Genomic DNA, 12,429 nt, shown 5'->3' with positions numbered 1-12,429 from the left:
CGTGTTTATCACTGTGGAACTTATGGTTATGATGTAGATGATGGCTTGGCACCGTTGTTCTGATGGCACAGTTGCGAGTTGAATATAGTTTTTTTTAATTCACTTTTTCGTAATAGGTAGAGATCACAAGCAATTCACTTATTAAGATCGCTTTGCTGAGAAACTTTTACCAATATTGCTAGTTCCTGATCGTACAGCAATCGGAACATGACAGAAAATGGTCAAAATATTTTACTTGTTTGTATATGTACGTGTTGAACTTGTGTGGACAGCAGTATTCATTAAAAAATCCAAATAAAATATAAAAGCGACAACCAATAAAATGTTGGGTAAAACCATAACTTAATGCAAAAATGAGCGAGCATTTTTCGAGACATACATGTAGCCAGACGCAAATAATGAGAGCAACTTTAAATTGAATTGTAGTGTGACAGGCTGACGTAACCAACTTTGATTGAATGAGAATACTTGCAATTCGTTTGAAAGAGTTACTTTATGGGACAGAAGAAATGCATGTATGTAGCTTTGGTATCCTTTCAAAAATATGTACTAATACAATATTTAGGGCGAACAAAATAATTTTAAACTGTATAAATGCATGTAAATTTTCATATAGCGGAAGATACCCACGTACACACCTATTTCTTTTCATGATTTCATTGCAATTTCCTTAAGGAAATCCAGTTAGGTGATCGTTAAAGTTATGATTGCAAATTAAATGTTCTATTTATTCCATTCAGTGCACTAAACGATCAACAAAAGTATTCTTCAGGTGTGAGAATGATGTTATTTGAGAAGAGTCGGGTTGTAATGTCTGCAAATGCTATAGTTTTTTTTGCATGTTGAGTTTATTTAGTTCATGTCATCAAACAGTCATGACAATCATTTCTCCTTTTGCAAAAACAACTGATTGCTTGGTGGTTGCCAAGGATATGATAACAGTGGTCATGCATAGTTACATTTCATTGTATTTATTAACGGACCATGGTTCGTAGGATCATTTGAAATTTAATTGTTTGAGGAGGGCGTACTTATACTTGCTGGGTATTCTTAGTATTTTATCATGTTTGATGACCTCAATAATTATTACCATCTTTAGTCTCACCAAAAGTTTTGAAGGTTATAGGTTACTAAGGGGTGTGACCATGGTTGCTGGGTACATTTTTTGCCTTATTTTGCCCAGTATTATATCCCCAAGTTTAAAGTGGCACTCCCACTTGGTAACATTTTTAAAACACATTTTTTTAATGCCAACGGTCGATATTTGACGTGGCGACTGCGCGCGGATCACGAGATATCGATAAAAACATGTCCCAAAGTTTGAATTCCAGTGGCCCACCTAAATTCAGCTTCCGAACATCGAACGTTCGGCACTGGGGCCATTGTCAACTAAGCTATGGAGTACGAGTCTACGCTAACGCTGCTGTACGCCACAGTACCACTCGCGGAGGTGATCGGTCATGCCCCGTGGGGGATAGCCGAGTCTTACTGACTCGGAGAAAAAACAGAAAACAAAGTTTGCTAATTCCACCAGAATTCGCATAGGTAACTAGCACAGATACTTGCGGTTGATGCATAGCGGCCGCCGCGTGGTATGCACGCATACCACGCGGCGGCCGCTCTATATCGAACCACGCGTAACTGTGTGGCAGACGACAAAATGTAGTCATCAGAGGCGGCTGATATTTTACACGTAAAAACTGATATCTATGTGGTATTGGTTAAAATATAATAGAACTGACTGAGAATAATGAAAGCGACAAAAGCTAAGGAGAAGTTTAAAAAAAAACTTACCTGAAGTGAAGGCATAATGCTCTATATAAAATCTTCGCAGTGGGAGGTAAAATTGCGTAGTTTGAACTTATTATGGACTCCCTAGAATATCGTCAATCAGGTCAACAACAAATCTTCGGGGGATTTCGGGGCATAATCAGAAACGATCGTAAAACTTCGGGATGTGAAAAATACGCTCGGGAAATGACATGTTTTTATCGATATCTCGCGATCAGCGCGAAGTCGCCACGTCAAATATCGACTGTTGGCATTAAAAAAATGTGTTTTAAAAATGTTACGAAGTGGGAGTGCCTCTTTAATGTTATTACATATATTGTTCTTACATACTGGGTTCGTATTACATATTGAGGTGAGACTGCACTGTAGGCTGCGTCTAACATCAACATTTCCCACATTTTCAAGAATTTTTGTTCACAGGGAGGGAGTTTGATCTCACATAATTTTATTGTAAGCCACTGCGACGATCTGAACCGGTAGCCACAGACAAAGGTTACTTTTCGCCATGAACCTACCGAGTAGCCGAAATGGTAATAGACGATAACTGACAGACCATAATTACCGGAGCAAATTTAAGGTTTCCTCTATAATTCAATCTTCGCACAAGCTATACGTACGAAAGGCAACCTAGCTGCTCCAAAAATATCTCTGGCTACAAAATTTCGTACTCATCTAACAAAATTTTTCAGAGAAAACGTTCATGCAGACAGCAGTACAGACAAAATTAACTGACACAAGCATTCATAAAATGGTAATAGGAGTTGAAATTTGATATTTTCTCCAAAATGCTATAATCGAAGCAAGGAATCTGAATGCCACTGTCGTATTGTATATAAATTGACCACACTTTACCAATAAAAGCAGGAAAATCATTCTTTTCGGTGACATTTTAGTAGATGCTCGTATATTGTGACATTCGTTATGTGTGTGCGGGTGCGCATGCTTCGCGTATTTTACAGCCTGCGGAGGAGTCGTAGCCAAAAAGACTGTAACAGCTATTGCTGGGCAATTGAACCAACCTCTCTTGAAGGTGGAGGTTAAGCTGACTGTTTTTTGATATATATATATATATATATATATATATATATATTATATATATATCGAAGTATACAGATGTCCTCGAGGTTTGCAAGATGCATGAAACTTAAGAACAGATTTCATTACTTTGTACTTGAAGTAATCTGTTTATTTATTTATTTATTTATTTATTTATATATATAATATATATATATATATATATATATATATATATTATATATATATATATATATATATATATATATATATATACTCTCTGTGCCCAAGTTCAGAGGTTGCCATAAAGCCATTATGGTGATAACCGGGAGGGCACATTGTATACATTTTGTATATATATATATATATATATATATATATATATATATATATATATATATATATATATATATACAGACAACAAAAAGATATTGTACAAGTAAATGGAATTAAACCACTGTATCTCGGCCTTTCAATATTGCTCTTTTATAATTTTTGTTTTATTTGTTTCGTCTATGTTTACTTTACCTGTTCTGGTGAGAAATAAACATACACGTATATTTGCACTCTACTTTTTACAAATAGCAAACTTCACAATTACGTTTAACTTAATATACATGAAGCCTAAACTAGCTCTCTTGGGTTGCCAGATTCACATACATTGATGCTACGTTCTTTTTGGCCATGTTTGTATATTTTGAATTTTAGCGAATATGACACATGAGAGCTTTCTTATTGAGGAATTTATATACAATGAGACAGACCTTAACTATGATGTTGTCATCTTGAAACATCAAAAAAGATTCAAAATTCCATTTCACACTCCCCTTCATTCGTTGAATATGTTGGACATTGATTTTCGTTAGCACGACTACCAAACCGCGATGCAACTATCTCCATGGTGACAAAGGTCGTTACGTTCAAGATGATCACAGCAAGATTTAAATACATCATCGCCATCATCTGGTAAGAAGCCAAGATAAATCCGGTGATCCAGGGCAGTGCCATCTGAGCTACGGCCGATGAGACAATGACGGCCGCTGTCGCTCTACTGCTAAGCGTGATGTGCACACCAGCCCACGACATCGCACTAGGGAACATAGACGCTGATGCCATGCCGAGAACAACGGTGCCAATCCACAGCAATGGTTTAATACTGTCCGCAAAGATCACTAGAATAATGGCGAATATGAACAATCCACTTAGATCTGATATCAGCATTACTTTTGATGAAAGCTTCTTTGCCAATATTATCGAAAACCCCCGAAATGCCGTAAAGCTACCCCAGTATACCGCGGTCAAATAACTAGCCTCTTGGACGGAAAAATTTAAGTCAGATTCCACTGCAAAGGTGAAGATGTATCCGCCGAAGATGGCAGTCTGCCCGACGTGGCAAAATCCAAATAGACACAAAAGAGAAAGAACAGTAACAAATAAGATAACATCTCGTGTAATAGTTTTTGTCTTTCCATGGTTAACGTGGATTTTCTGGTCATTTGAATCCTTGATTTGTTTGTTTTGCTTTGGTGTGCATTTTCCTCCGTCCTTCAGGAGGAGGCTGAAGAAAGCCAATGCAACTGAAATATGATAAATCGAGAGACTACCATACGGTAACCAAAGATTTGGAAGTTTCATATTGTCTTTGTGAAAGTCATAGTTTTCAGGTATAATCGAGCAATTTTTCTCGTCAAGTCTGGTTTCACAGTCGTCGAAATATAGCTCTGTGGTAGTATCAAATGATGTCATAGATGTGGTCACGTTCAACGTCGTAGAATTGGAGGGTTCATTCGTGTCGAGAAGAAATGGCGACACTATAAGCGGGCTGACAGTTGCACCAACACCGAAGGCAAAATGGATTGCTTGCATGTATGGTCCAGACTTGGTTTTCCACGAATTAACACACACAAAATTTCCACCTGTAATTTAAATTACAAAATATTTGCTGTCGTAAAAAGGTGAGTGAAAATGTGCCTTCGGTAACCTTTTCCTGTACTTTGAAAATCAGCACATTGTTACAGTATTGAATGAAGTTTAAGATTGTATTTCATATCTTGTGATATTTGCACCACCTATCTTGCGAGTATCACATGGTGTTTAGAAAGTGCGACCATGTTGAGCGTGTTTTAGTCTCAGTATTCATGCTGTTAAATATAGAAAATATAACATTGCAATAGGTAACATTTAGTGCTTCTCCGAAGGCTCTGATAATGATCTTGTAAAGAAACATCGTCATAGATTTTATTATGATCAGCTACTGTACACACTCACCTGTGTCTACGAAGGCCATGGCGAACCCCCATGCCGCCATCACAACCAGAAGAATGATTAGGTTACGGCAAAAGGCGGCGGCTAATGCGGCAAATGCCATGCAGAGCATTGCCGTCCCGAACAACAAGTTGTAGCTGATTTTTTCAAAGATGTGCCCTGAAACAAGAGCTCCAAGAAGATACCCAATACCTCGTAGAGTAAATGCTAGGGAGACCTTATCTATTGGTTCTGAGAGTTGATGTTCAAGACTTGGAAGACTTGGCCCTATGACAGCGATGCAAGTACCCTGAAGAGAAAGCCAACAAAAAGAGAAATGTAAAAAAGTCCTCCGACTATCCTACAACGTACCCTAATTTTCAAATTGAGGCATATTGATTGAAACACAAACTTTTTAAATCCTCTCCCTCTCTCTCTCTCTCTCTCTCTCTCTCTCTCTCTCTCTCTCTCTCTCTCTCTCTCTCTCTCCGACCTCTCCGACCTCTCCGACCTCTCCTCCGCTCTCTCTCTCCAACAGGCATGCAAATCCCCTTAATGCAATAAAGTCTAAACTTATACACTTACATCTTCACTTTAACTTTATACAACACTAAGTAACAGCAAATTGTGCTTTGCAAACCCAGCACTCAGTCACCTAGTTTTACAAAGAGTAATCGAGTTTCAAACCATTTGAAATTAAAAATTTATGTAGCAAACTCGTAGTTTTTTAAATGTACTCATAACCCAGCAAGCTCTTAATGTTATTGTCATCTGCCATGCTCTCATGTTTACTGAACAATTCAAAGTTCAACGTGTGTCTCCTGCAGGCCGTTCGCGCAAAGAAGTTCATCGAGTATGTTTAGTAATTTTAAGTATTCCTAGCGTTCATCACAGAAAGAACAGTTGTGATGTCGAATAAGACTAACTCACGAATCCGAAAAATGAAAGAGCAATGAGGAATGTTTCTACACGGAGTCGTCGTACGCTCAAAGTTTCTTGATGTAGATCACATTTGGCGTGTTGACCACCACCAGACAGAGGCTCTATCTCGTCTGCTTTACGCTTCATGTCATCATCTCCGTTATCCAACCACTCCCCTCATCATCATAGTTCTTCGTCGGAACACTTTTGGAATCAGTTACAGGTTGGTCCATGGCAATATGGATAAGAGAAGGTCTTCCATTAAACGTTACGTCACTTTTACAAGTATTCGCAGTAATAATTGACAATGCTTCATCAATCTTCTCCTTTAATGAGTTTAAAGATTTTTAAGCTGCTTCGTCGGTAGCTGGTGACTTCCTGTAGGAAAACAAAATGACAGCAATGAGAAAAAACAAACAATTAACGCTAAAGTGTTTCACCAAACTGTGGTACACGTAAAATGTCAACTACTTCGGTTTTCGCTTAAGCGAGTCATGTAAACACACACGCACTCACATACACATATAACATATATATATATATATATATATATATATATATATATATATATATATATATATATATATATATATATATATATATATAATAATATATATATATATATATATATATATATATATATATATATATATATATATATAAAGTTCAGAATAGATTTGACATGTTATCAATGAATCATGATTATCTCGCAGAGCTTTGCTGTCGTGATTTTTACCCATGAAGGAAATCTGATAGACAATGACTCCACCTAACCTGTCAAAACTTAGAAGCGGACCTAACAGCTACGGACGCCGTGAAATTATCATAGGACGCTTTAATAAGACGGGGTGTTTTCTGATCCAAAACATCAATGAAAATAGCGCATATTTGACCCCGACGTGGGTAGCGCCTTATTATTTTCGTAGAAATTTGTTAGTTTTCGACTTGTTCGGAATTATATCACACCTGACCCCAGTCGCAGATATGGAGGTCACCTTTTCGCAGTACTATTTGCTTGTGTCAAAATGTATCCTTCCAGACTACAAGTGAGTCTATGATAATGCCGTTACTGGCAGTCTTCGACGGTAGTTCCCCAGATTGATTCATGTTTGTCAACTGGACATATACCCTACCGTAACGACCACCCTGGCGTGGCACCAAGGGGCGTTTAAATGAGTGGAAACAAGAACTTTAAGATAATAGTATTCCGAATTGCAAAGACCTTTGACATGGCCGACCTCTGCTCTTTGCTCTAGATTTGAGGGAAACTGACGTTTTCTATAGATTATCAAAACCATATTTAAATTTGTGAATTTCTATTACTGACGCAACCTTATGCTATATGAATTGCCGTTTATGTGCGTCTGTGCACCGTACTCCAATCCTGAACAACGTGACGGAGGTCGGACGTCATGTATAGAACGAGACTGGGTGATTCTTGCCGAACATACCTCAGTCACTGTGAATGTACCACTGACCTTATAAATACGACAACATGATCAGGTTCAGTTCTTGCTCCTTGTACATAAGCTTATTGAATCGCCTGCTCTAGTGTCAGGACCGCTTAAACATCGTAGCCGCGACCGTTTCGTTCTATAGTCGAAGCGTACATGATGAAAAGAGATTGAGCTTGTTTACCATTCGTAACGTGACGCCCAAAGCTATCGTTCACATTGGCCTGAACGTGAAGAGCGGAGCTATTTGGCTCGTCCGTGTATAGTCCCTATATATCCGAGTTGCGATCTGGGTACAAAGTTCGGTAAAGCGCCCTCATAGGCTTTATTTTTATCATCTTAATGATATCAGGAAGTTTGAGGTGTCGAGGGGTTACAATCGTTACAAATGATGTCAAAGTTTATTATATCCACAGTACCTGCATGTACTGGAAAGCTAACAGAATCTGATTTTTTTCTTACTGAGAAAACCTCCCACATAATGAATGCCGACAAATTTACACATAAAAATAACTTTCTTGGTCAACAACAGCCGTTCCATTCAGTGAAAACATGTCTAGTCTGTCCATTTTGACTGGTGAAATCGATGGTAATGGGTTATATCGTAGTCGGCTCTGTATATTCGCTCTCTTGCCTTGGCGTTTCATCCCTTATATTTCGTTATATTTTCGGCCTATTAGTAGATTTTATATGTCAACCATAGTCTTTATTCGTCCCTGTAAAATATATTTTAGACGCTATAAAGCAAATATTTCACTCAAAGGGCTGAGATTCACGGCAAACCCAGTTTTATCACTCGTATTTGTCCCTTCTGCGTGATGGCCGACACTGCATCGCTGTAAAACACTTAACCTCTCCCTTAAAATGTCGGCATGTACATGTTACACTTCTGGTTTCTTGTTGTGCAAGTCATTGTTCCGACTCCTTCATTTCTAACTTTCTTTTCGAAAACTGCAAACGAATATCTTAGCTCAGCTTTCAAATTTTCAAATGTGATTTTAACATATTTTACGACGAATGAGTATATCACTTGATACAGGTGAAGATAGCATCAATCGAATTTGTCGAACGTCACTCACTAAGTAATGTTTAAAAACATTGTTCCAATGACATGAGGAGGAACTCAATATACATGTAGATATATCAGAAATCATTTCTTTCAATGAGTCTGTATGAGTAGAGACAGAAATTTTCCAAATCTAATTTGTTTATTAATATAAGTGATGCACAAACAGCTTTTTGTCGCAAAACATACCTGTTAGACAGTATTGAGCAAGCTTTCTACGCATGAGCACATTTCATGAATATTTTAAAGAAAACGTGTGCATGGTTTAATAGGGTACCAGCATCATGTTATACGAAATATAACTCTGAGAAAATAATGGTACCAATCATCACCACCTTAAATTAGCCATGTTATGGTAAGGATTAGTGGATGTACCATCATTTCAATTAAAAAAAAATTTCAGTTAAAAAACAATATGACATGCCTTCTGAAGATACGCTTCTTCCTTTACATTTACATAAATAATGCTTTGCTTTTTAGAGGAGACACGTCCCGACCCGCATATATACATATTAGTTAGACATGAAACCATCTGGGGGCATGTCCACTGCTGATATTAACATAAACACGCAGAGAATATTAAAAAAGACTGGTGTATTAGTTTTTATTTTGTCTTCACCTCTCTAGTTCATATAGTCTAGCCCTTAATCATATTTTCATAGATTTACCGCGGCGCTAATTAGTATTTTTGTGTCATTCTACGGGGTTATAAACATGGTACCATGTCGTGACTGTGTGTACTTCAATGACCACTGTAAATTTAGGGAGATTTTTCGATACGAATTCTGTGGCTCCTGTGATTTCATTCGAGACTCAGGGAGTTTGCTGGTGGCAGGTACAGGGCCTGTAGCAACATTCTCATTCATATACAGGTGTTCAAACAGGAGAGTAGACGTAAAGTACAAGTCCATGGTAATGTGTGTCTGGATCAAGAGGGTTGATTTCTCTGTTGAAAGTCTGGTGAATTTCATCTTTAACGTAGATCGTGCCTCGGGGACAGATATTCGGACTCTCACACTTTTACACCTCTTTTCTGATCTACCACTAGTGGGGGTTTATTTTAAAGCTTTTGGTGTAAGAAAACTTCGAAATTCGAAATTTTTACTTTTCTCCGTAGAGTTAACACAGGCATGGCGGCCATTTTGGATTTTAAATATCGGTAAATCTTTGGCTTTTTGTTTCTCTAGTACCGAAATTTGCACGGTGATCCCGAATTTTTATTCTTGATTTTGAAAGAGAATGGTTGAAAGGTTCCTCAAGGAAAGTTTGAGCAAAAGTTTAAGTCTTTCACTTTCGAGGCGCATACTGCCTTAGGCCTAAAACATTCCCTGTTGAAGGCTCGCTCAGAGTAAACACTCCCAGGTCGTAGTTGCTTGGCTTTGATGGATTTTGAACCACATTTTTTCAACATTGGCCGGCTATCACACCAGCATCGATAGACGAATTTCGCTCATCAGGGTTTTTGAGACTTTGACTATTTCTGTTCACCAGATTGATCGCCGGTCACACTTTCAACATTCTGTGGCGTTTTTCTGCAAGTTTCTGTCGCCGTACACTTATATATACGTTCTCAAGTCCTCAGCATTCCATGGTTAATATGATAAAAATAATGCATCAAGTTTGAAACAGTCCCTCAAAAAGGCTTGCTTCACGAGCAAGCTTCCAAAGCAAGGATGCCCGGCGAAATAAGTGTATATTTCGGGCATCCATACGAGTCCCAAGAAGTTCCGTGTAAAGATGTACACCTTTGTTTTTGTGACGGATATATCTGTCAACCTCAAATGTAAAGCTTTTAAGCATTCGCTCTGCTCTGTCTCTTCATACATCGGTTATGTATCATAATAGGTCATCGTGGAATATTCGAAGTAACCAAGCTGTAATTCCAGGTGCAGGGCTGGTTAATAATTGAATAACATCAGCAGTTACAAACGGAAACAACTCCTCTCATTGACCTGCTTGAAGCTTCTGTCATAATATCACTGTTTCCGCTATCACTTTTTTCCTAAATAGCTATCGTCAGTAACTCGGAAAGCAGTTTCTAAGAACACATTTTATATATTCTATCGTGTGTACAGCATTTATCATCAAGCACGCACCATACAAACCTAGGTCACACGCAAAGCATCGAATGTAATGCTACAAACTCCGGGGCGACACGAAACAACGCCGTGGAGCTAGATTATCAGACTTTCTTTCCAGCCATGGCCAGAAATTAAAATGCCCTGTTATAAAATCTGAAAACATACCCCTTCCAATTTCAAATATAGCATTGCTTTTTTTTATGAAGGATTCATGAATTTCATAGCTGGGCATTCACAGGTAAAATATGTTCACTCACCAGGCTTCACTGTTGTCTTTCGCCCCTAAGAGAAAGGAATTTTCAAGCATACCGAGCATTAATACGTCGACATTCAATCACCCAATATCTGTCATTGTAAGCTGATTGGCATACCATCAAGGCATATCAAATACGGTGGTTTCAATCGGGTGACGAATTAGCCGAAAATTAGCCATCAAGTGCGGTTTAATTACATTACTACTGTTATCACAAACTTAACTTTCTCTGACAAAGTAGTAGCTATCTCAAAATTTGCAATTCAAGTACTTACACACACATACAGATGAAAACACCACTCATGTTTGTTTTAATTACATCACTGTCAGTATTACAAACTTGACCTTTGCTGACACAGTTCGTCACATGGCGTCACAGGGTCCAAAACTAGTCAAGAAATGTGTTGTTAACATATTCTATGGTGCACTGTCATTTTTTTCTACTGTATGTATTTAACAAGTACTCGCAAATCATGGGTACAGAAAATGTTTTTTTTTTCGAATTCATTAACCTTTAGTAAACCACTTCAAACTTTGTCAAACAAAAAGCTTTTCATTTTTATCAGATTTTCAATAATAGTTTCGGCAGCAAAAGCTCTGTCTATTATCCATCGGTGGATCGTATGTTGTTCATTTGAAACTATTGATGTAAGTAAACACTCCACACTTTTAAATATTGTAACTTATCCTGTACAGTCTGCACGAATACTTACCATCGCCGTTGTTAACAGCTTACTCCTTTGCGGTATGCAACAGGTGGAGGAATCACCACAAGACATAACAGACAAAAGCCAGTCAAACGTTTTGATGAGACCAAGAACTTGACCATTACACATCACAATGTTAAGTTTATACCAGGTATAAATAACCAAGTACCATCCGCAACCGTTGAAAGCCAGAAAGGGCTTCTATTCTCTCTGCGCTATTGCACGTCGTCTGAAACTGGTTAGGCACGTTTTATTACCTTGCAAATAGTTGCCCCTAATGCCAGCACAGGTAGACAGTAGACCCTTTTACCATGCCATGGTTTTGGCAAGATTTGTATAATTTATCAAAAATGTTTAAACACAAAATATTATCTTAACTTTTCTACAAATCGTATCAGCATGAATAACATCCACAGAACCACTGTCTCAGCCAAGTAAACTCCTTTGCGACGAATTGACGAGCAGTTACTCAACGGCTGTGGGCAACAATTTTCTCGACAGAGCTTAATATTGTTTTAAAAACATTATACACAGGTTTAAGTATAAAAAACCATCAATGGTATGATTCAACGCACTGTTTTTATTGATAAGTAACTCCACAATGTGAATATCATTATATAGCTTCAGGTTTTGTCTGTTCTGCATTGCTCGAAAGTGTTTGGAATTCCTCTTCATTTCACAAGCCATGTAAAACATTACCAAAACAGTACCATTCCAATTCCAAAGTCCTTACTCGACTGAAAAGTATGTAGAAAGTTTTTTACTTGACCCTGTAAATCTTCAATTTTTTACTGAAAAATTACAATTAAGAGTATCAAAATTTGATCCCCGTAAGTTTCCGAAGTCACTGTATTCACTCTCCAACATTCCATTGTACCTTATTTGATGTATATATTTT

At 37.8% G+C, this 12,429-nt stretch overlaps 1 protein-coding gene across 1 annotated transcript; it reads right to left on the bottom strand.

Moving 5' to 3' along the window:
* Positions 1–3,315: 3,315 nt before the first annotated feature.
* LOC139141905 (sodium-dependent glucose transporter 1A-like) lies at positions 3,316–6,343 on the bottom strand. Its single transcript, XM_070711663.1, has 3 exons — positions 5,980–6,343; positions 5,074–5,359; positions 3,316–4,721 (listed from the first exon to the last, which is right to left on the bottom strand). The coding sequence occupies exons 1-3, from the start codon at positions 6,115–6,117 to the stop codon at positions 3,610–3,612; spliced, it is 1,536 nt and encodes a 511-aa protein (XP_070567764.1). The 5' UTR covers positions 6,118–6,343; the 3' UTR covers positions 3,316–3,609.
* Positions 6,344–12,429: the final 6,086 nt, after the last annotated feature.

Source organism: Ptychodera flava, chromosome 10, assembly GCF_041260155.1.
Source record: "Ptychodera flava strain L36383 chromosome 10, AS_Pfla_20210202, whole genome shotgun sequence".
NCBI lineage: Eukaryota > Metazoa > Hemichordata > Enteropneusta > Ptychoderidae > Ptychodera > Ptychodera flava.
This window is presented reverse-complemented; position numbering and strand designations above follow the sequence as displayed.

What these genes read in the sequence shown, in the direction of transcription:
- LOC139141905 (XM_070711663.1), bottom strand. Translation starts at nt 6,117, where the DNA reads ATGAAGCGTAAAGCAGACGAGATAGAGCCTCTGTCTGGTGGTGGTCAA. An exon ending in CTCTTTCATTTTTCGGATTC is followed by an intron (nt 5,360 to 5,979) that starts GTGAGTTAGTCT and finishes CTTTCTCTTCAG; the next exon opens with GGTACTTGCATCGCTGTCAT. An exon ending in CATGGCCTTCGTAGACACAG is followed by an intron (nt 4,722 to 5,073) that starts GTGAGTGTGTAC and finishes TTTAAATTACAG; the next exon opens with GTGGAAATTTTGTGTGTGTT.